Source organism: Chelmon rostratus, chromosome 1 (genome assembly GCF_017976325.1).
Source record: "Chelmon rostratus isolate fCheRos1 chromosome 1, fCheRos1.pri, whole genome shotgun sequence".
Classification (NCBI taxonomy): Eukaryota; Metazoa; Chordata; class Actinopteri; order Chaetodontiformes; family Chaetodontidae; genus Chelmon; species Chelmon rostratus.
In genome coordinates, this window is record NC_055658.1 from 23,661,417 (window position 1) to 23,684,763 (window position 23,347).

At 43.7% G+C, this 23,347-nt stretch overlaps 1 protein-coding gene across 1 annotated transcript in view; it reads right to left on the bottom strand.

Moving 5' to 3' along the window:
- Positions 1-5,289: 5,289 nt before the first annotated feature.
- The window catches only part of LOC121609701 (semaphorin-4B-like), a 45,921-nt gene continuing 27,863 nt past the window's right edge, over positions 5,290-23,347 (bottom strand). The window contains exons 5-15 of the mRNA XM_041941396.1: positions 22,960-23,058; positions 20,483-20,594; positions 19,892-20,008; positions 19,400-19,557; positions 13,826-14,007; positions 13,160-13,310; positions 12,485-12,695; positions 12,259-12,374; positions 11,310-11,467; positions 10,537-10,628; positions 5,290-10,285 (exon numbers count right to left, since the gene is read on the bottom strand). Of these exons, the coding sequence (XP_041797330.1) occupies positions 9,513-10,285; positions 10,537-10,628; positions 11,310-11,467; positions 12,259-12,374; positions 12,485-12,695; positions 13,160-13,310; positions 13,826-14,007; positions 19,400-19,557; positions 19,892-20,008; positions 20,483-20,594; positions 22,960-23,058 (2,169 nt within the window). The 3' untranslated portion in view covers positions 5,290-9,512. The remainder of the gene's footprint in view (positions 10,286-10,536; positions 10,629-11,309; positions 11,468-12,258; positions 12,375-12,484; positions 12,696-13,159; positions 13,311-13,825; positions 14,008-19,399; positions 19,558-19,891; positions 20,009-20,482; positions 20,595-22,959; positions 23,059-23,347) is intronic.

A 23,347-nucleotide genomic window follows, 5' to 3' on the forward strand; every position in this document is an offset into this window, starting at 1 on the left:
TACCTCCTCCAAACTGCTGCTGCAATAGATCCGAATGGCTGAGTTAGCCAAGGCACATAACACAATGACGCTATTGTCCTGGGTTTGGGACATTTGTCACATTTCATCATCCCATTTTATGAAGCAAGACTTACCGGTGTGCCAGCTACGTGCAACATTATTTTAATTGATAAGAAGTGTGTGCAGGATTTTCCCTTGAAGAAATGTGTGATTATGGTGCTCATCATGTGGCTGATAAATATAACCACGGGCAGGTGCTCCTCCTGTTTCATTATGCTGAGGGCAAAGGCAGCACAATATTTTAATAATGCTTGTCTTCTGAAGATAATGCATCTTTTAAACAGTGACACTGCTGCAGCCACTTAGATAACGGCTACACAAGGAATGATGGACGCTATTAATCATGTGCCACAGTGTGTACAACATGCCTTACCTCTTCATAGTTCTATTGCTACAGATAATGATGGGGCAGGAGCTACATGTATCAGCTATAAAAAGATTGTCTCATGATGCTGCATTATGACGAGCTTCACCCAACACTAATTCATTTAATAATATAATTGTGTAATTTGAATATCACAGGACCACACAATTCTATATTGACACTAGTTTAATAGAACAATAGGAAAAACACATATACAGTATGTTGCTTCCATCAGTGCTGTGTGTATGTGGAGAAGTGGAGAAAATGTACTCCTCCTGCCCTGCGTCTCTCTTGCATCTCTTAACACACACGACTGCTTCTTTTGATGCCAATCCAGAAACCATTTTTTAAAAAATAATGTAGACATTTTTCTGAACCAGAGAGTCAGCTGAGCTCCTGGAAGGTAAATGGGAAAAATGTCTGCATGCATGGAAGAGTGTAAGTGCACATGCATGTAGCATCTGTACATGCTCACATGTACAGTAAATCACCAGCTAAATGACTGGCCTCCGACTGGCTGAGACACGGTGGGACATTAGTGAAAGATGAAAGTATTGTCCCAAAACACAATATACACACACAACTGTTACAAGGTGTCCTTCCATGAAGAGAAAGGCTGACAGTTTGGGTGTTATTTGGTGTGGTCTTATCATTAGATTTTCGAGAGTTATGAACGAAGCTGTCCTTGTCAGAATGACAAGTATTTTAAAGGAGTAGTTCGACATTTTTGGAAAAGTGCCAACTTATTTCTTGGCCTCTGTTGAATGCATGGTGAGAACAGGAAGTTACTGCTCCTGGCCAAGAAATAGTCCAACACATAACCTGCTGTTAAACTGACACCTTAAACTTGGTTTGCACATCATTTGATATAACATGTTAGCTTCAGAGCTGCTGGTAGGTGGATTATCTGACCTCTGGACAGAGCCAGATGAGCTGTTTCCAATCTCTGATGCCAAGCTGGCTTTGGCTTCATATTTATCCGACAGAGTTGTGTCAATCAAGAATAAGAGACAAAGCACAGACACAAGACAGTGGATGCTGTGAAAGCAACTTTCCCCTGGGACAGTAAAGACTATCTATCTTTGACACTACTCACCGTCTTTAATTAGGAGATGTTCTGGGTCATCATCAAGTCATCATCCATGTCATAATATTGAATGTAATGTGAAAACCCAGTTTTGAAGCACCTGGGAAGCTGGTTTAAAAGATCTTCCAGTTCCTTTCATTGACTGTGAAAAGTAAATCTGCTTTTCAATTTCACCATCAACGAAGCGTTGCCATGAAATATGCAATGCAATCACAGCTGAAACGCTGGCTGACTGTAATTGTTTTCATGGCTGAGGCAAACAAAAGGCACTTTTCACAGCGCAGTGATTTGTTAATAATGAAGAGCAAATTACCGTCTTTGCTCTTCATCAAATGGTCGGTGACAGCAGATGAGCGGCTGGCGGCGAGAGTAAATGGGATCTGTCGCAGAGCATCAAAAGAGAGAGAAGATGTCGAGATTTAGTGGGATCGAGAGAGAGGAAAAAGACCGACAGACGTGAGCTGAGCGCGCGAGAACAAAGGTGGGAATGGACAGGTTTCGTTTTGTTCTTATTAACCCTGAGTCGCTCTGAGGAGAGGTGCTGGATGAGAGGCCTCTCTGCGCAGTCACAGTCAGCTCTACCCATGTGACCATCGGAGCGTTCACACACATGGGCCGTTTGTGAGGGAAGAGGCCTGTTATTCCTGCTGGCAGCAGATCTCTGTCTCAGCAGGCGTGTTAGGACATCAATAAGGTGAGATTTATTCACAGCGCTGTCTGAGCAGGCTCTCCTGCTGAATATTTTGTCCATGTTGAGGCTGGGTTTGGGTCTGAAGGTCTCAACCGAATGCTGACTCTGGAGTCCATCTCAGCATGTCCGTGAATACAGTATGAACATGAGTGTTAATGGTGCAATAAGCTGTAATTACAAATCCTGAAGCGAGCACATAAAGCAGTCCTCAGAGGACACAGTGGACTCAGTGTTACTAGGTACGCTTACAAAGGGAAGCCTTTACCTCACAGTGGGTAGGTGGGTGGATGGGAAAGTGTTATCTTTATACAGCAGAGCCCCCCAGTGCTATTTTATGGGCTTATTTGCTTTCACTTTTGTGTCTGTCCACTGTGTCTACCTGTGCGTATTAGTATTACTTTTTGTTTTGTTGTTCCTGTCAGCAAATCCAGAGTGACGCCAGCCTCCGGAAAGACCTCTCAGATATATTGTGAACTGAATGCTGAATCAATTGTTCACCTGCTCTCTTCAAATGAGGCACCATACACAGAATGTTATTTAACCCGCCTTTGCTTCTGTGGTGCTGGCATGGAGAATGAAAAACACATGTCCTCACACTCTTCCAAGTGAGCCACGCTGAGCTGGAGTAATGCATAAACACCGCCCTTGCACTGTAGACCTAGCAAATACCAGCTTCCAAAAACCATCTTACCTACAAATTTTTAAGATAACGCTGTAGGTTGACAGTTGCCACATGGTGTTTTCTGCTGAACTGCATCTGGAGAGTCTGGTTTCATGCACGCGAGATTTCCCCCTGACTACGTATGAACGCTGTCTGACAGCTGCTGTTAATTCACTGCTGACTTCACTGACTTACCATGGTACTGACATGTACCTTGTAAGCATGGAGAAAACATACAGAAAACTCTCTTGGAAGACTTTGGTCAATAAACAGCACATGACTTGTCGTGCCACATGACACAGACAGAGAGTCTCAGCTACGTTGCACAGTTGCCTTGCAAATGCTGGAATATGACATTAAAATTACTGTTGGGCAACTTTATTAATGTGACAAAACTTCACTGGAATACTGTTTGGACCTAATGTTTTGCTTTATAATTTTATCTGATAATCACGGTCCTTAAATAGACCCTGGTGGTACACCACGTCATACATACAGTGGTAGAATCCCAACCATTTGCTCTTACATAGTAGTCCCTTTCACTCAGTTAATGACTGTTTTCCATAAATCTCTCATCTGTGTGACAGTTGTAAAAAACTGAAGCTCTTAAATGTAGCACCCAGCTATAACTCTAGAAGACTCTGCATACTCACAGGTTGCTGCCCCGGAAAACAACACGAGAGCCAAATGTGTCGCATTTTGCTGCGTGTGTCAATATCTGTGAACGATGAGTAATAAACGTGAATTTGATGCTCTCAGGAAGTGAGAGTAAAATATGCTCCAGTGAGCGTCTGGTATTTGTTTATGAGGCCAGATGGTCAAAATTTGCATTCAAAAACTGCCCTCACTCTGGTTTCTTTTTACCACTTTGCTATTGCCCGAATGGTCGGATAACATCTGTCAACACACGACAATGACAGATGATTCTTCCCTCTGTCAGAGAGACCATCTGCAATGTGGCCTTAATATAATACAGTAGCCTGTGAGCCATCAAGCAGGCTGGATGTTTGCAGGTGTCCTGTGCAGATGATGGTCAGTGATATGCAGCAAGTGAGTGTTAGAGGATGTGAAGGGCTGCTTACTGTTTGCAGCAGCTGTGGTCATGAATAGAGGAGGAAAACTAAATAACTGAATGTGCTTGAATTATCCAGAACGACTGTATGTAAAGATGTACTGATGAGCGCCTTGTGCTCCCAGGCTTTGAGAAGAAGACTATAGATTTCTATAAAGTCACCTCTTTTACAGCCAGGACCCTGATATTCCATTAATTATGATGTGGATTTGACGCAAGAAGTCTGGTTTGAGGTGACAGTGCTCCACAGGAAAGAATCATTTTGTACTTGATGATGAGCTCGTGCAGCATTCACAGTCCACAACAGGGAGCCAAGTAGGAAAAAAAAACCAAACCCAGTCTTGACCTGTGCCGGACCATAATGAAACAGAGCCCCTGTGTCATCACCTCTCTGTCCCTGCTGAGTGAACATCATTCAGCACTGGGTGGCAGCTTCACAGTGTTCAAAAATAACTGTTTGTATTGATTCACAAAGCTGACGTTTATGACAGGGCTGCCCTCTGAAACTGTGTGCAGCCATGTTGGCGTGCAGCACAATGAAGATACTTTAACCGGGTGTGAGGAACCTGAAGCCTTTCTCATAGCCGTCATGTTCAGTGTTGTGAGGAAGAATACACACTAATACACACAAACATGAACTTATACTCATAGTCAAATCAACAATCTAGGAGGAGGCTGGGCGTTGGCAGCACACAGCGTTGGCAGGAGCCTATCAGCAGAGCAGCAGTGACGATGATCGCTGTGTGCAGCTGCACGAACAGGGTCAAACATTACAAGTCAGCTGGTCGCCCAGCAGCTCAACAGCGAGCCAGTGATGGCGAAACATGAATGAAGATGCCAGTCTGCTACAGTGAAATGCAATTAATTACCTAATTAAACAATTAGTTTTTTCTTTTACTAAGTTTTACAAATACCATCATTTAAATGTAAATGTACTTAATTACTAAATTAGTTGGATTTTAAATGCTGTGATTAATTAATTGATTGATTGAATTAACTGCTCAAATGCGTATAATTATTGAGGATTATTCAGTTTGATGACAACACTCTAAAGAAGACAGAGGTTGTCTTGAAGGCCATTGGGGCGTTCACACCTGGAAGGAATCTGATATTCATCCAGAACATATCAAGCGATGTTTGTTTTAAAAAGCAAGTTCTCATCCAAAGATTGATGCCACTTACATTTCATCCTTATGCAACTGTTTATGCGCCAGCTTTCACATTCAAATTCAATACAAATGTAGTATTGAAGTGGGCCATTTTCACCTTCTTCCTCTCTTGAACATGCCCTCTATGCAAATGTCCAGGACTAAACAGCTATTTCCTGCTTTAAATGGACTCCCACATCCATATGTCAAAACATGTATTTTATTCATTTATCTTAAAAAATTAAAATAAAGTGCTTTTATGTACAATATAATAAAAACAACAGTCACAATCTCAATGATACAAAAAATACAGTTCACAATGTTATTTTTACACAACAAATAAAAAAAAGAAATCATGCAGGCAAGACCACATTTGTCTAATAGTTATTCAGTCAACTAAGCTTACGGTGTTGAGTATGCTGAGGCAAAGCTGTTGCTGTGTCTCACGGTGGAGCCGATATGGAGGATTTGAAGCTGTGCTTGCATCTTACTGCGGTACTACACCGTGCAGCACAAACGATTCACTTCCTCTATTGTGCTGTTTCTTCGTTGGATGACCGTTCAAACAAAACCCTGAAAGGATGGCGCAATGGATTGCCTACTTAAGCCGTTGTAGGAAAATAGACTGCTGTAGTTGTTCTACAAAATGTGAGAGTTGTTTACATTCATGTCCAGTGCGGTATGTTGCGTTACTGAGGAGCCACTCAAAATGAAGCATCAATCACCATGGTAGTGTTTGCTTTTTTAATGAAAAGCGCGTTGTTAATAAATATGCATTTATGACACAATATTGACCTTTTAGGCATTATTAACTATTAAGGTCATTGTAACTTCAGCTGTTCTATATGAGATTAGGACGTATTATTATTATTAAATATTGACCTGTTCAGGAAGATGTCTCCAATGTGCACAGTATCACTTTTGACACAAGCCAAGACTGCAGAATGGTACGAGATTTTGAGCAGCTCCCAGTCTTATTGTTTGCAGGTAAAGTTAATGGTTGAGGTGAATCTGTAAATCTACTGTTGACCCGTGTTGTGGAGTTCAGTGTGCCCACGGGGGGGCTACAATCACGCCATTCACCACGTCTCTGTTGGTGAGGTCACTGCTGGGTGGAGTACAATGTGGCACATGGCTAAAGGCAGAACAGCTTGATATCTAAAAAGGCATTTTGAAAATACGCTGTGAGGTTATCCTCCAAGCATCTCAAAGCAGGGTATGCAGCCACCAGAGAGGCGTTTTATCGCTCAGAAAATCTGCCTTAGCTCTGGGGACAAACAAGGCTTTTCAAATCGGATTTATTCGTGTTATGCATCTGTTGGTTAGATTTATTTTGTCAGTAAGTAAACAAGATTAAAAAGGAATAGGTAGGCCTTTTGGGAAATAGACTTACTTGTTTTCTTGCCAAGAGTTAGATGAGAAGTTTGACACCACTCTCATGCCTGTATTGTAAATGTGAAGCTACAGCCACTAGCCTGTTAGCTTGGCTGAGCATAAATACAGCTAAATAGCTAGCCTGTTTCTGTCCAAAGGGACCAAAACCACTCTGAGCCTCACTAATGAAAATATTGTCTTTATCTCTTTAAAAGGAAAAAAACAGGGCAAAAACCAAAGTGTAAAAACGAAACATTGCAGTTTTATGAAGGTTATGTGTGACATTGTGTTTCTGGGCCTGGAGCAGTGACATCCTGTTGTCTCCTTTCTGGTTCCATAGCAACCTCAAGGCAACAATGAGACTCCAGGGTGTTACTGCATGGGTTATGGGCTTTGTTACCTTTGGCCAGATCCAGGCTAGCAGGTTTCCGCTTGTTTCTAGTCTTCACGCTAAGCTACGCTAACGGCTGCTGGTTGTAGTTTCATATTCAGCGTGCAGACGTGAGTGGCATCGTTCTTCTCATCCAACTCTCACCCTGAAAGTGAATGAGCCCATCTCCTCTAATATGAAACGACCCTTTTAATTCAGTACGGCATGAAAATAAAAGGACGCTTCTCCCACTTTGACATGCTTGGTGAAAAACCAGCCCAGGTGCTGAGCTAACAGCACGGTGAGAAATGTGCAGAATTCTGTGCAAGAGTTGAAATGTTTGCTGAAGTAGGCAGTAAAGCGCTATGAAAACAAAATATCAGCAGTGTTCACTCTCTAGTTTTAAGACTATCTCTACAACACATCTTGCACAAGGTCCCTTAAAAACGCACAATATTAAGCACAGACACTGTATATACACAACAAAAACGAAAGGAAGGAGGAAACACTGACCACTGTTGCGCAGTATGCTGTGCAATTACTTTGTCACCTTGTAGCAGTTACATAGCATTTTGACATCTGCTCAGTGTTGGAAATAGCAAAATGTTTCTTCTGTATGGTACTGGAATATATACTGTAGGCTTACTTGATCAATACAGTGAACTGGTGATGTACGCTAAGACATGTGGTGCCATATTGTCCCTATGGCCGTGTAAATGTTCCTCATTCAGATTTACACAACACTACCAGCTTCCTACATCTTTGGAAAATTCTGCTTGTTAAGTCTCAAAAGTCTATGCAATGTGGGTGCAAGAGTGTCCGTGATGGCTGCGCTGGTCCCTGTAATAACTGATTTCTAAGAATCGTTTTCCGTAGCAGCCACATCTTCCGTCCCTCAGTAGTTGCATTTCTTAGAATTCGCTCCAATTGTACTGACATGTGCAAACCTGTAAGTATTCAAGACCCTGATTACTTGTGCTTTCACATTAACGTCGCTTTGACATCTGACTGTGGTGAATGCCATGCATGTAAGAAATGTGACCTGGTGGGGGAGGATCCACTGAGCTGATACAGCGTTCTGTGCAGCTACATCACTACATGGTGCAGCTGCAGTCTGGACAGAAACCTCGAAATATCATCTCTCCACTGCAGCGACAGTTGTTAGTTGTTCTTTGACTTTTTCCATTTTGAGTGGGCTTATTAGCACTTAAAAGAAGTTTGTATTGTTAGCGCTCATCAACTAGCTGTATCTGTATGTTTCAGTGTATATTAAGAAGGCATATTTTGTAACTCCTTTAAGGGCAGCTGAAGGAATATTTTTCTCACAACCACAAGACAAGTTTTCACATGGAGAAATCTCCACGCCACATCCTTTGGCCCCAGGTCAGATTTTACATGAAAGTCAACTATTTTGCCCGACGCGGTCCGAAAGGCTCGTTATGAGCTAACAGTCTTGGAGAAACTTCCAACCTCGCACTTCACATTTGTTTATCATTAGTGCCGCTTTACGTTTAGTGAAACCCAACTCTGGTTCCATCACCATGTGCTCTTCGACAGTGATCAATGCCAACACAAAGCATGGAAGTGGTCATAACAGGATGGCACTATTGCATTTAGAGAAGACAATCAAGAGAGTTCTGTTTTTTGGCACAGTGCACGTGATGATTTCGGTGCCGCCCTGAACATGATAGAGGTGTGGTCGTCGCCCTTTTGTCTTGGCTCTCTGTGTTTGTAACGTCCGCTATGACTGACTTAACAAAGGCAGGTCTCTTCTCCATATTTGCCAGGGTACCTGTGTCAGTTTATGAGCCCACCATGGTGCCTGCAGGTCAATGCTGAAGAACAGGGCTGCCTCAGGTGCACAGAGATGCAGAGCAATGGGTTGCCTAAATTGTCCACGGCGCAGTGAGTCGTGAATGAAACAAGACCTTCTTTGAACAACATCGTACGTTCGGGAGGTAAATGCCAGTCTTTAGGCCCTGAAGCAGAATTTCAGAACACCTTTCTTAAAGTTGCAGTCTTTTTAACTGTCGTTCGTTAAGAGGGCTCCATTTTAACCAAGGTGTGGCTTATTCTCCTGGTCTGACTCCTCTTTCAACATCTTTATCCTCATACAGTCGTGACAATACAGCCATCTTCTGCAAACAATGTGCAAGACTACACATACTCAAATAGGGTTGGGCAACATATCAATACTTAATATTTGTTGTTGTTGTTTTTTTTATTATATCGTGTGATGAAGATCAGAAAGACAATCTGATGTTGGATCTTGCATACCTAAAGAGAATCTGTGATAAATACTGATATTGTAAGAAGATCTTCTGTATATGTATATTTTACTTTCTTCCTCATATTGCCCAGCTCTACACTCACACACATTAGTGGCTGTTAGTGGCCACGAGAATGACTCAAACAAAGACTGTGGTGTAACTTTTCTTAGCAGCTGCCACGGTTTGTGACCGCCGCTCCCTCTTGCTGCCCATGGGCAGCGAACCGGACCAAGCTCTGGCTTTGGAGTGGAAATGGTTAAACTAAATGACCTCCGCACTGATCACAGAACAACGATGACTAAAATAAAAGATGTGCTGTGATGTAGAAGGATGTCAAGGTCTCCTCTCCTTCGCTCGGTGGCCTGTATCCTTCATGGGGATACAGGGTGGCATCTTTGTACCGGATACTGTGCTCTCATACAATAGAGTCTTTGATCTCCGAGCCTAGCCTCACTCTGGGCCGAGGGCAGGTTGGGGAGTATTCCACGTGGCTCTCCTTCAAGTTAAGCGGCCGCCTGTCGGACGACTCGGAGAAGCTCTTGCTGTTGTCTGGCGAGGACTCGTGGGTGGGCGTGCTGCAGATGTAGTTGTCATTTAACGTCTGGTAGCCCTTGTGATCAGAAGTGGAAACCGGGATGGTGTTACCATTCAGGGGTAAGCTCTCTGCAGGCTTTCCCACTATCCTCGGCTTCTTCTGCTGCATGTTGGGACACTCGCCCTGCTTCAGCATGGACTTCATATGATCTCGGTTCCTGTAGATGACGAACAAGGAGAACACCACCAGCGAGAAGGTCAGCAGGGCGCACACCACAATCAGTTCGTTCCAGTACGTCTTCATGTGGACCTGCTCAGAACGGGATTCGCCGGGCAAGATGATGGTCTCCTCTTGCTCAATGTGCGGTGTGCGTGAGTGACCAATCAGAGTGGTGCTTTCCTGGCGGGGCTCTGCCCTCACGCAGTAGTTGGCCAACAACTGGCGGAAACCCTCCTCCTCGGACCAGCACTCGTAGGTCTCAATCCTGTCGGCCTGAGCCACAACCACCAGGTTTCCCTCAGGAGTGGCGTAGAGGAACTGGCTGGCGCTGTCACTGTAGCGCCACCTCCTCTGTGCCAGGTTGGAGCGCAGCTTACAGGGCAGGACCCTGAAGGTGTTGGCTGGGATTGTAATGAGCTGGCAATGGGAGCCACCTGGGTATAAAAACAAAAAACATGAACAATACTGCTTCAAAACACTTTAAGTTTCATTCAATTAATATTTGACTGACTGCATATGGGATAAAAGAGAGGCAGGCTAGCCGTTTGCCCCTGCTTCCTGTCTTTATGCTAAGCTAACCGGTTCCTGGCTGTGTTAAGTACTAAATAGCTCCTTGCACACAGAACTGCATGTTGTTGGGTTGACACTTTAATCAAAGAGCGCTACACACAGGGAACACACTCACGTGAAGATGCTGGTCTGGCCGACCTGGTGCTGGGAAACGTCCTGTTACAAATGGCTGAAGTATCGGCCTCCTCGACATCCTGCTGCCAGTGACTGAAACCAAACATACCAAACAAAAACAACAGGGTGAGGGTCAGCAGCTGTAATGACAGGCACCGTGCATGCACCCATTTCAGCCAGCAAGCCTGTCATTTAAACCCTGAGTACACGGTAGCTTCACTGGTATGACGAACAAAACAATGCACTTTTAAAAGCTACTTCTTCAAGCACATAACTATGAGCTTCTGCATGTTTATTTCATGTGTTTGTTTGGATGCGTGTTCACATCTAACACAGAAAACACACATTCATGAAAGGTTATTATGGTTAAACAAGGTGAGGTAACACGATTTCCCAACCTGGCATGTTTTTCATTGAGTAAGCACTTCGGGTCACATGCAAAAACCACTCGTACAAACAGATTGAAGCGGCATGCACGAGCTCGTTAAGAGGACTCTTTTCTCTGGGTACTAACAAATGAATCATGTTCAGATCATCTTCCTCTCTACATGGAGGACAAAACCTGGATTTGACCTGAAAAATGCAAAATCTAAATTCTGTTCACCATATCCTCATCAACACGGCTTGCCAAGTTACAGAGAGGGTTTTAAGATTTTAGTTCTATATGGGCATGTTTTGGTGCAAAAGCAGGTTTTCTAACACCTCCCACAGGCTGTAATATTCCCTTGTCTGATGTCTCTGAAAGAGAAATTCCGTGTGTATGTAATCTCTCACCTGTCAGGTGGAGCCATCCTGACGTCCCGACACAGCCGCCCGGTCCAGGCGCAGTAGGGGTCTCTGGACAGCACGCACTCTCCGCAGCTCAGGTAGTTGGAGCAGTTGGCCACAGGAACCTCCACCAGCCCGGAGTTGGACGACACAAACAGCAAACCCTGCGGAGGAGACAAACCGCGTGTGATACAACTTTCGCAATAAAAGGTGAATGCAGGGCCGAGCAGAACTTCTGCTTTTGCTTACAGACTTCAGAGAGGGAACCTCGCTGAAGCAATTTCTTGAGATACACAGAAGAACACAACCTAAACAAAGGGCTAACTCTGACCAGCTGTTCTCTGGTATCTGCCACATAGCATCACCTCCATTTTTTATCTATTCTTCAGCATTTTCAACACTTTTCAGACAGCACGGGTCACTGTGCAGAAACACCAATATGTGACGTTGATCCTGACGTACAGCACATCCCCGTGTTCCCAAAAGCACAGTCTATATTTAGTCCGTCTTATCTACCAGTATATTAGATAGACATCATGTGGAGTCTGTCTGTCTTTCATATCCCTATTTGGAGCTCAGAATATACTCACAGAAGTATCTTGGAGTTAGAATTACATAATCTTAGATAAGATTGCTGTTTGGCTGCTTTGGCCCCGGGAGAGGCCATTATGTAATAAAGAGAGAAAGGTAATGAAATTTAGCTTCGGGTAAAATGCCAGAGAGGATCATAAACTCTGTTCCAGACGGTGCTATAACTTACAGGAAAACTCAATGGAATGGCCACTGCGGAAAGAAAATAACTGTAACCAGTTTGTGCTCTGGTAAATCTAGCTCTTCCACATTTTTATGACTTGAAAATGAGTGTGAAATGAGCAAACATGAAATATAAACTGACAAACCAGTATGACAATAATCATCACAGATGCGTATTAAAGATGACAGAGTTGTGATTTACCCTCTGAGGATCCAGCTCGATGTGTTGCACAGGCTGAGGCTCAGGAAACAGAATCATCTCCTCTATGATGTGCATCTTATCATTGGCATTGATGGCCTTATGGAGCTTTCCATCATCTGGAAGACACAGAGGATGAGTGGAAGTGACACATCAAACAAACAAAACTATATGTAAACTATGAAAATACACACAAAATAAGTTGCTGTTGTAGAGTAATGAGCTGCACCTGTTCCAATGAAGAGCACGTCGTAAGCCCTCTCCATGCCTTGGATCTTGTGCACGGCGATCTGCGTGTAGCGCACGCTGCGTTTCAGCAGCAGCGGAGCGCTGCGGATCACGCTGTCCATCAGGAAATGGTCCTTGACAAAATTGAGCACTTTATCAGGCATGTGCAAGGACGACTGGATACCCATTTGCCTGGCATGGTTGGTCACGCACTGTGCGGGAGTAAATTTGACATGAAAAATGAATCTCTGCTTACGGTAGTGGTCCTGGAAATACAAACATATGATAAGAATGCATGGAGGGCGATGAATGCTTAGTGTGAGGCATCACTGGAAACACAGTGACTACATATAAACCACTGGATTGGCTGTTTTTAAGCATTTGTTTTGCTCCTCCTGTGCAAAATATCAGCCAGAGAGTACTTTTGGATTCTGCATTAGAAAAGAAAAGGAGACCCTCTGCGATACATCAAGCTCACTTCAGCCCGATCAGTCTACAGGTACAGCTGGATATGTTTGGCTGGAGACTGTAATAAACAATTTTAAGTGTAAAAATAATAATAAATATAGATATTTGGGATTTTAAAAACCATGTGAACTTGATGCAGATGCAGAGACTGATCCAGATGAAGCTGAACTGTATTGTTTCATCACAGGATATTGCCTGAGCCACTCACCGCCCCGGGCCGTGGTTCAGGCACTGGGTGGTTGTAGGTGTACCACTGCTGCGTCTCCCTGTTGACCTCTCGGTAGCGCCCGCTGAAGGCTCTTTCCACCTGCGCCATGGTGAAAGCGCACACCGCTGAGCTGCCCGACGCTCCTTTATACCTGCAAAACACATAAGAAGTCGATATCTGTTCCCTGTTTGAAGACTCCGTACTTCTTTTGCCGTGTGAAAATGGAGCCATTTAAAGATTTAAGTCTCACGACGGCACCCGTTTATAGCACGTTACCATTTTTCACTCAGTCCAGCCTTTCTGCAGTTGTCGTCATTTTATTCAAGAAACTGGAGCAGCAACTTCTCACTGGAGAACAGTTGTAGAGTGGGCGCTTGAACGATTTCCATATAAAAACCTTTATTTGGTTGATACATTAATTAGGCATCGGGGTTGCATGAGCTTGTGTTAGTGTTTAAGCTCATTACAGCTGCTCCAAATTCAGAGGAGCCAAGTAGGAAAAGGCAACTTGCCAGGTCTGAGTGGAGATGTTAAATAAATACTGGCTGAAGATGGTGTATGTGAGCCGTGTAAATTCAAGTGTGTGTGACTGTGCATAAACATAAACTGGAACATAAATTTAATTCATTAAATTGCCTGCGTGTGACTCTTCCAGTCGTCTCTTACCACTGGGAGGTGAAGACGCCATAGAAGACGGTGCTCTCCCAGCTGTCTCCCATGGGCTTCAGGACAAACATGTCCTGGATGATGTTAAAGGGGAAGCCATCATCGGGGAGGGAACACAGGAGCTGGGCCTTCAGGAAGGTGGTCCATTTCTTCTGCAGCACCCGCTCGCCGCCTTTATCGCCCTGCAAACAGTTCATGTCTGTAAGTTAGTGTATGTTACAGAAGACTTCACAGATGTGTCACTGGGCGCCTGGCTGGCACCAGTGGATGTTTGGCGGACACACGACCCACGCTTTGACACAGAGTACAAATCGCGCAGTTGCAACAACAAATACTTGGTGACACATAAGCAGAGCTTGGAGGACATGTTGGAAAAACTCTGCAGCGTGACAGCAGGCTCTGTAGGGAGGAAGTCAAGCTACGATTGTCCTACGTGTATGACTGGAGTGTGCCACCCTCGCAGTGTTGCCAAAGGAAGGATGGCATTCCTTAATTTTTGTTCTTTTTACAAGACTGAAGTTGGCCTCTGATTCATATCTTCCAAGTCAGGGTAAGGTAAAGGGATAATGTTTTTTCACCAAATAGCCCCATTGTTACACCATCTAGAGTTGTGCAACGGGTCCTTGACATAATAAGACATGTTTCCAGTTATCCCTCAAAAAGAACAGAACACCAGATACAACACATGGCCGATGAAGACTTTCAAGTCAGTCCCAATTTCTCTTGCTACTGCAGCTAAATGTCATTAGAGCAGATGTGAGCAACAAATCTGTCCATGCCAAGTGCTCCTGCTGAGCATATGTCTTCTCGGTTAGGGTGACGTACGTGGTCCCTGATGATGGAGTGGAGACCCCACCTGGCTGACATCAGCGATCACCAGGGCAGCACAATGTCCCAAAAAAATACAAATAAAATGCAGAAAGGCAACATTTGGAAAAATATTTTCTTTTCGTTGGAGATGAACACATTGTGGTCAAAAATCAAACAAACAAGCAGAAAAACACACCCAACTCAGTAAGAACAGGCAGCTTAGTGCTGTGGTTATAATTTAGGTTTTCCATTTTATACGTGCTACAATGGAAAGCTCGCCACAAGCTAATCACACTGCAACCAATTCAGACCTGGGCTATTTATATTAACTTAAAGATCCCCTCCAGACATCAAGCCACTTAAAAATACTCTGCTGATAATCACTTGAGTCTGATATGGTTCTGCTAATTCTTTAAAAATGAATTCTTAATTCATAATAACATTAGAATCAATTAAGATGCAAATATGTTTCATTTTGAAAGGTTAAACCGCTTGGCACAAGATGTCTCCTACTCCACCGCTCCGTCCTCAGTGTATGTGCACTTCACATGTCCATATCACATTTCTGTAATTAACAGATTGAACCATGACTGGCTTTCAAACTAGCTGCAATGTCACAAAAATCAGGCTCATGCATACACGTCCTGTGGTATGAAACTCTGCACAGATACCGTTCTGCAGGGTGAAGCTCAAACATCCTACAGAAGTAACAATAAGCACAACACATTTTGACTGGGGGGGGCACCTCAAGTTGGTAGCTGTGCAGGTCCAAAGAGACCTGCAGTGCTCTGAGTCCTTGTGCCTTATTAAAGCTGCATTTCCTTGACTGTACTTTAGAAGGTGCTGCTGAGGTCAAAAAAAGGAATCAGAGAGTAGTTATTGTGATAGCCATGACCTCTGTTTCAGGGAAATAAACTGGACAAACAGTCCCAACCAAACAGGACTTTAATGTTCTGATCCAACTCCAACTACTTACATCCTTTCCTGTGCAGCATATGTGCGTTTATACTGAATTGCAAATGATATTTTGACAATAAAATGTCATAAAAGATGCCTGAGCATCAGCTATGAGTTGTTGTTTGAAGGAGAGGGGATGGTGAAATGGAAAACAAACAATGGTTAGTTATTAATTACAGCTTTGAAATCAACATCAGTGTTTCCCGCCTCACATCTCCTCCAAGATCCAGCGGAGACTCACTCTCCTTTTAAGCTGTCACAGAATATTCACATAAACAGTTATCAGACGACTTTGCTGGGACCAGCAATTATCAAAGAGCTTGTAAACACAAACCAACAGAAAACTCCTCCCAAATACAGCTAGCAAGCTGGAAAAGGATGAGCAGGAGGAGGAGGAGGAGAGGAGGAAGAATAGCAAAACAAGTGGTCTCGCCCAGTCTCAAGACAGTTTCCTTGACTCAGATCCAAACTATCCCGTCAGCAGGGCCTCCAAAACCCAGAGCAACTCCTACATAACAGCACACGGAGTGAATCAGCCTTGAGGAGATAATAAAATGCAAAACTATAACTACCTCTGCCCCCCCCTGTTTGTGCTACACACAAACACTCATGTTGTTGAACGGTGAGGTGAAAGCTCGCGGGGCTGATGCAAGCCCAGGGAGCCAATTACTAGCCTGTGGTAGTAGCCTGTCCACATAATGAGGAGACCACATTCCTGCTCTCTCAGCTGTCCACCGCCGTTGTTGCTGTGCTCCACTGTGTGCACCCAATCCCCCCCCCCCCCCCACACACACACCTCCCCCCGATAGCTGCCCTCCAGAAACACACTCCCTCATATGTGCTGTTTTACGACGCTCTCACGTTTGATCCGAACTTCACGTTTCAGATTCCTCACGTTTGTCGACCTGAGAAGCAGACGAACAAGAAGTAAAGAAAGTGGTGCCACACAATGTTCAGAATGTGCCTGCTTTCCTCCGTCCCTCAGTGTGCACACCTGAATAAACAACCGAAAGAGGGAGTGGAAGAAGGGAGGGGGGCAGATAGGAAAGAGGGGGGAGGAAAAACAACTCGGAAGCAGAATAACTTGGCAAACCCAAGTAAAACAGTAGTTAGGAACACTGTGAAAAAGCTGAAGAGGCTTTGATTTATCTTTCCTAACCAGAAACATGTCCTCTTTATAAGGCAGCAAACATGTCTGCCAACACATGCAAAATGTTTCAGGTATTAAAACAGAACCACATTTAAACATATCTGGCCTCGGCCTGGTGCACGGGGGGGAAAAAAAACAGTGCATGCTCTCTGTCAGTCTGCAAAAAAGTGTGTTATAGTTACTGAGTCTGCTAACAGGGAGCGGCCTTCATACCTCCCTGTTACCTAACTGATCTGAGTCCAGCACTTTCTGCTCAGTGAAGGAGTGTACAGGGTGTGTGCTCAGATGTGAGAAACAAAAGGTGAATTTGGTAGTAGTTAAGGATGCTAGCCTGCAGCAATTCAGGGACTGGTCTGTAGTGTTATACTGGTCTTACTCTGAGAACTGAGGAGGCTTTCCAACTGTGAGGGTGTGGGAGAGTTGCTGGGGGGGAGGAACTCACGTGAGGTAAAGCGAGACAGGTGTATGCTGGTGTGCTGGACACGACAGGAAGTTACTAATTGTGGTTTGGCCTGCTGATTCGGCCCCCTCACTAACACAGTCAGCAGAAGCAGCAGTGACACACAGCTCGCGAGGCAATAAAGGCGCAAATCGTGTGGTCCTCCTCTGAGTCACAACTCACTTCAATCTAAACACACAGACATAATAAGCATGTTTCACTACCTCTGATGTCCGTCGCACATAAACATCCACAAATCCGTGTACAGATCACAAAAAGATGCTCCTTCTAACTCCAGAACTTGCTTGAGAATTATCAAATTTATTTATTAGATTATCAGAAGTTTTCTTCATCCGAAGTAATCCAGTGATTGTTGTCTGTACATCCATGGGTACTTAGCAAACAGCAATAAAATAATAAATGATAGGGAAAAATAAAGGCTGACTTATTTTAAGCCTTAAAAGTTAGCCACTCTTACCCGCCTGGGCTAACTCTGAACAGACTGCGCGTTCACATACTCCTTGGATGTATTCCCCAGCTGGGCAGTCGTTCAACTGACTTCTGTGCATTCACAAGCTTATAAGTCGTGATGTGGAAACAACACAAACGCTACAAAGGAGATGTGTTTTAACATTTAATTAATAGAAACTTTCTTACCTTTAACCGAACATTAACTTTTGTTGTGTTTTTGCATAAAGGACGTCAAAAATTTCTGTAAATTCTGCAAGTTGGAGCTCAGTCACCACACACATACACCACATGAATGCGTAATAATAGCAATGTTTCCCAGGCAACGATCAGTGGCACCTGTATATTTGTACTGAATGTTCACAGTAAAACTTTCCTGTAAATGATGAATTTCTGCAGAAGGCAAAAGTTTTCTGCTGGAGTGAAGGCGGCTGAGCAGTTTGACGTGGTTGCTCGGTCAGATTTTGAAATCTAAAAAAGTCCTCACGGAGGGAATTCATGGAAAAGTAGTCCTAATTAAGACAGTCCACAACCAGACAGCTTGGAGCAACAGATGAATTTGTCTACCTGAAGTCTGACCACAATTAGTTTAGTTAGTTAGAAGCATTGCTTTTAGTAGAAACTGGAGAATGTGTGGAATTCCTATGCATCATCTCAATGCACTGATTTGTTAACGTTCTTGAACATTTCTCCAGTGCACTGGACAATAAACCACCTGCATCACTACTGTAGTGCCACAGAACAGCATCTGAAAAGATGTCTGTCTGAAAAAAGAGGGCTGCTGCATTCCAGTGAAATAAAGGCGCTTTACAGAGCAGAGAAAGCCATTCTTCTGTCTCTACTGCACAGTTCATCTGCAGCAAGTTGCCACAGTCTGGGGGCCTTTCTGTCAATGATTTCCATATATAGAACCCAGGAGGTGCTCCGCCGGCTTCGAGAGGTGTCGCAGCACCGAGTGCCAGAGCCTAGCAGGACTAAGTCATTAAGCTGTCACTTAAGATTACATGCTGTCCCCACGATTACTCACATTACTGCCTCCATGAACAAGAGGCATCAGTCAGGGAGGGATGCTGAGTGCATGTTTATCAGGCAGCTTCATAGCCATTTAATTGATCTGATGACAGGTGAAAAGGGATAAAGTCTGTTGTTGATTATTCAGGGTGATCGACCAAACTAAACTCTGGCGGAGGGAGGAGGGGAATGACGTCGACGCCTTCAACGACGCCAGTGAATTCTGCAGTTGCTGCATGCTTTGCCTGCAACAAAAACAGGCCATACAGTAGAGTGGAAAAAGAATCTCATATTGCTGCGAAGCACCCTTGAATACTAATAATGCCTGCAAAGCTCAAAGCGCTGGCGGAGAAAGGCAAAGAGCTGGAGGGATGGACGAGTGCAGCTGACATTGTGAGGGAGATGGAAGGAGAGGGGGAGATGACATTGCAGAGAAAAGGGAGGGAGGGCGGCGTGGTAAGGAGGAGAGGATGATTCAGGCATGGGGAAACCAAATCTGTTGCAAACATGTTTGCACAATGAAACATAAAAAAGCTTTAATGCACCAGTGACACATTTCCACTGCGTCTGCACGGGCATGACGTACAGTCCAATGTGAGCATGCGTGCTTTGGCGCGGGAACGTCATGGCATCAGGATTATCAAGGATTATCAAGAGGAAGCTGGAGAACCGCGCTGTGCATCTTGTTGTTGCACGGCTGTCTTAGGTGATGACCTCACCCCAACCCCAGGTGTCTTACCTTGCACACGCGAGCGATCCTCGACACAATGGTGTTGTCAAAGAAGTCAAATTCTTTTCCCGCCTCGCTAAAGAAGAAGTAAATCTTGTCGTCGTCTCCCACAGGGTTGCCTATTGGCTGACTCTCCTCGATGTAAGCCGACCCGACAAAGACGGGATCTGTTAAAAATAGAAGTTTGTTACACCTTTATCATCCACGCCATGGAACTATTTTCTCGGCTGTTTCATCACTTTTGTTCCAGCGTAAATTTGGAAAGAAGTCAGAGATCACACAGCAGAGATATGTTTTGAAGTGCAGGTGCGCCGACTGATAGGACCGGGCCCCCGCGATCTAACAGAGCTCGTCCTCGCTCTCGGCCTGCATGCACTGGTGGCCGTGCCTCGCTAATGATCGCTACTTTTTTGAGCTTATCTGCTCTGCTGGGTACATGATGGGAGATGTGTGTGGTGGGGGGAGCAAGTCTGCCAATCTGATGGGGTAAATGGGGTTTACCTTGCAGCCATTTTAAAGAGTTTTCTGTCTTCAGAGCAGTTCCCTGACCCAAACTCTTGTAAATGACTGGTTCATTCCCTTGGAAGTTGCTGACAGTCCCAGTGTACAATTCACCATCTGCATGAACACAAAGGAAAAGACAAAGGTTGCAAGATTTTAAATTAAGAACTTGATTTAGTCTTAATTCAACCTAATAAACTACAAATAAATGATATGCTGGGGGCTTCCTTGCAATAGATGAAGTCAGTAGTAGTTGAGAGTGAGCATTATGAGTGAGGGATTAGTCACGTCATGTCTTCCACTCATATCCAGCTCAATTATTCACTAATTGCTTGTTAAAGAAGTTGAACACAAACAGCGCCTGCTGGTGTCCGGCTTTTTATCAGAGGAGCCGGTGCAGACAAACAACATCAGCAGGCACATCATGACTCATTACTGAATCAAAGTGGTAGTTAACATCAAAGTAGCTCTGGAGAACAGCTGAGCCTGGTTTCAGAGTCTCTGCCCAGAAAGAAGCCACTCATAATAATACCTTTGTCTTTCCACAGCAAAAGTTTAAAGTGAACACAAAGAGAGAATATTTCTACATACCAACAATGATGGCAGTGGATTTGTACTCTGGATTAAAGGGGCAGCGACTGCGCCCATCTTCCATCACGACCTCGCCCACTTCATCTCTCTCCAGTGTGAATGTTGACGTGTTCTGGAGACGAGACACAAACAGCAAATGTCCCTCAGGCACAGTCCAATTAAATTCTACTTACAGTAGAGAGTGAGCTAAAGTGAGCTCAGTGACCTCGAGCTCATTCTCTCCACTTCTTCACTTCAATAACTGACTTTTAGGGGGTTTGGTCACTTTGAACATACAGTAGCTCTGTCTGGTGGACAAGCCAAGGCTTCAGGATACTGTATGTCAAAGGCTATGAACACAGCTACTGTAGTTTACTCTGAGTCAACATCACACACACCGTCATGCTGCAAGGAACGCTCGCTAATGTGTATCAATCCCCTGCTCAAAATAGTCCCCGAAATGCAATCTTTACTACGTTTAAGTGATGTTTGCTAAAACTACAGTGACCAGCTGTTTCAGGAAATTACTGAGCCTTTAAAAAAAATTTAATTATACACTTCTGAACCATTTTTAAAGAATTATGTCATTCAGTGGGGACAAACAGACTTGATAATAGGATTTCACTGATAATAAAAGCTGAGATTTGGTTTTAGAGATTGTCAACTAAAAGGCCATATAACATGTATTTTTGCTATTTCTAGGATATATATATATATATATATATATATATATATATATATATATATATATAGTTTAGTCAAGTGTATTGAGTGTATTTTCAGCCTCTGAAAACAGTTGTGTAACAGTTGTATAATGCCTTCTTTGGCTCTGTCAAGTCTGAGAAAAAGTGACATTACTTGAGTAATCTCAGGGTTGGGCCTTTTTAACAGAAAGCCTTTGTTGGATCAGTGAGCAGGGAGTTTGAAAGATGCTGGTATTAACCGGCCATTGTGTTGCATTATGGCGAGTGTGCATGACGTCGTCTGACCAACTGTCCAAAACCAAAAGGTGTTCAACGTGCACTGACAGAAAACAGGGAGAAGCAGCAAATTCTCACATTTGGCATTTTTGCTTGATACTTATACATATATATACACACACACACACACACACACATATATGTATATACATATACACGTATATATACATATATATACATACACATATACACACACACACACACACATATATATACATATACATACATATATACATATATATACATATATATATATACATATACTACTGATACTTATACTTACTTATTTTCTTTTGTTTACCCAAACATTCCAATGTTCAAGTACAGGATCCCAAATAAGATAACACTCATGTTTAAAGGATAGATTCACATTTTTTCAAGTCTCTCTTGACACTGAACTGACATGTGTATATGTACACTGAAACAGCAGGACTTTGGTACTAAAACCAACATAATGTTGGAAGACATGTGATTTGTCTTCGGCTAAGCTCAATGCATTTTTGTAGATTTTGTCCCCTCACTTATGTGGAAATTGCTTTAAGAGAACATCCCTTTGCAGCTAATATAGCGAGGAACATTTATAGTCAACAAGAAAGCATTCAATGTACGTACGGGAATGTGAGTATTTCGTTCAGATGGACATGAAAAAAGTGTATGTCGTCAATTAGCGATCAAAGTAATAACTTGTTCCATTTAAAAATAACAGCACAGAGTGCCTCCATTGCCTGGGGAAACCTTCCCATGCTTCATCATCATGAGATGTTGTTATATTGGGGGCTTATTTGAATTCACGTCCGTCATTTGATTGTTTAGTGTATCTTCTTGGCTTCAGCGTCCTGTTTCGCTGCCTGTAAAACTCTCTGCGACTGTTTTGAGAACAGCTATAAAAATAAAGCGTTTATTAATCTTAATATTATGCATCTGTGAGTCTCTGGATGGTTGGAAAGGACCGGGTGACACACACAGACACAGACACAAACACACACACACACACACTCCGGACTATGTCAACATGACAAGTGTTCACCCAGGCTCTGAGTTGCAGTCCCAGTTCAGGACCTAAAGTCCTGCCAAGTCATCTTCAGTCTGAGACGTCCCATGTTTTTCTCTTGCCCTGACGTCAAACAGAGGGGGGGGTGGGGGTTGTTATGATCTGGTTTTAAGAGCCTAGCTGTCGCCAAGCTCGACCCCCCTCCCCAATCACTGAAATCAATGTCATCCTGCTGCCGGATTCCATCACTCCAGATTTCCTCCCCCGCTAGATAACAGATCTACCACTTCCCTCTCGCTGGAAACCACGTGCCTCGTGTACCCCCTGTTGACTTGTCTGGCTAAAGTGCCTCAGCAACATTTGGTTACGCTCGGATAACAACAGATCCAATACTGACATGGTGGATGAAAGAGCTCGATTCCTCAAGAACACCAAAGAAATACATCAAAATTCAAAAGCTGTGCTTGTGAGAGAAGCAGAGAGAAATGAAAATGCAGACTCGGGTGGACGGAGAGGTCATCACTTACTATGTAGGCGCAAATGGGACTGAAGGCGTAGGTGCCACACACGTAGAGGTGAGTGCTGTTCAGCCGCAGGAGGATTTTGATGTAATTGAAGCAATCAGTCTGGATGGGGCACAAAAGGAGAAGCAAGTATGAGGTCTACGAATCCATGAGAAATCTTTGAAACCAAACATGTTTTTTTTTTTTCTTGAGCGCTCTTTAAAGTCTGTGCCTGAAATACTGGAGCTCGTAATCACAACCCACAAATACTTCAGAAACGGTACGATAGAAACCGTTGGAAGCATAAAAATGTTCCCTTTCCTCAAACGCTGCTGGGAAAAACCTCCCAGCGCCACACAGCATTTACCTGGTGGGCTCTCTGTAATAGACAGACCAGAGTTGTGTACTAGTC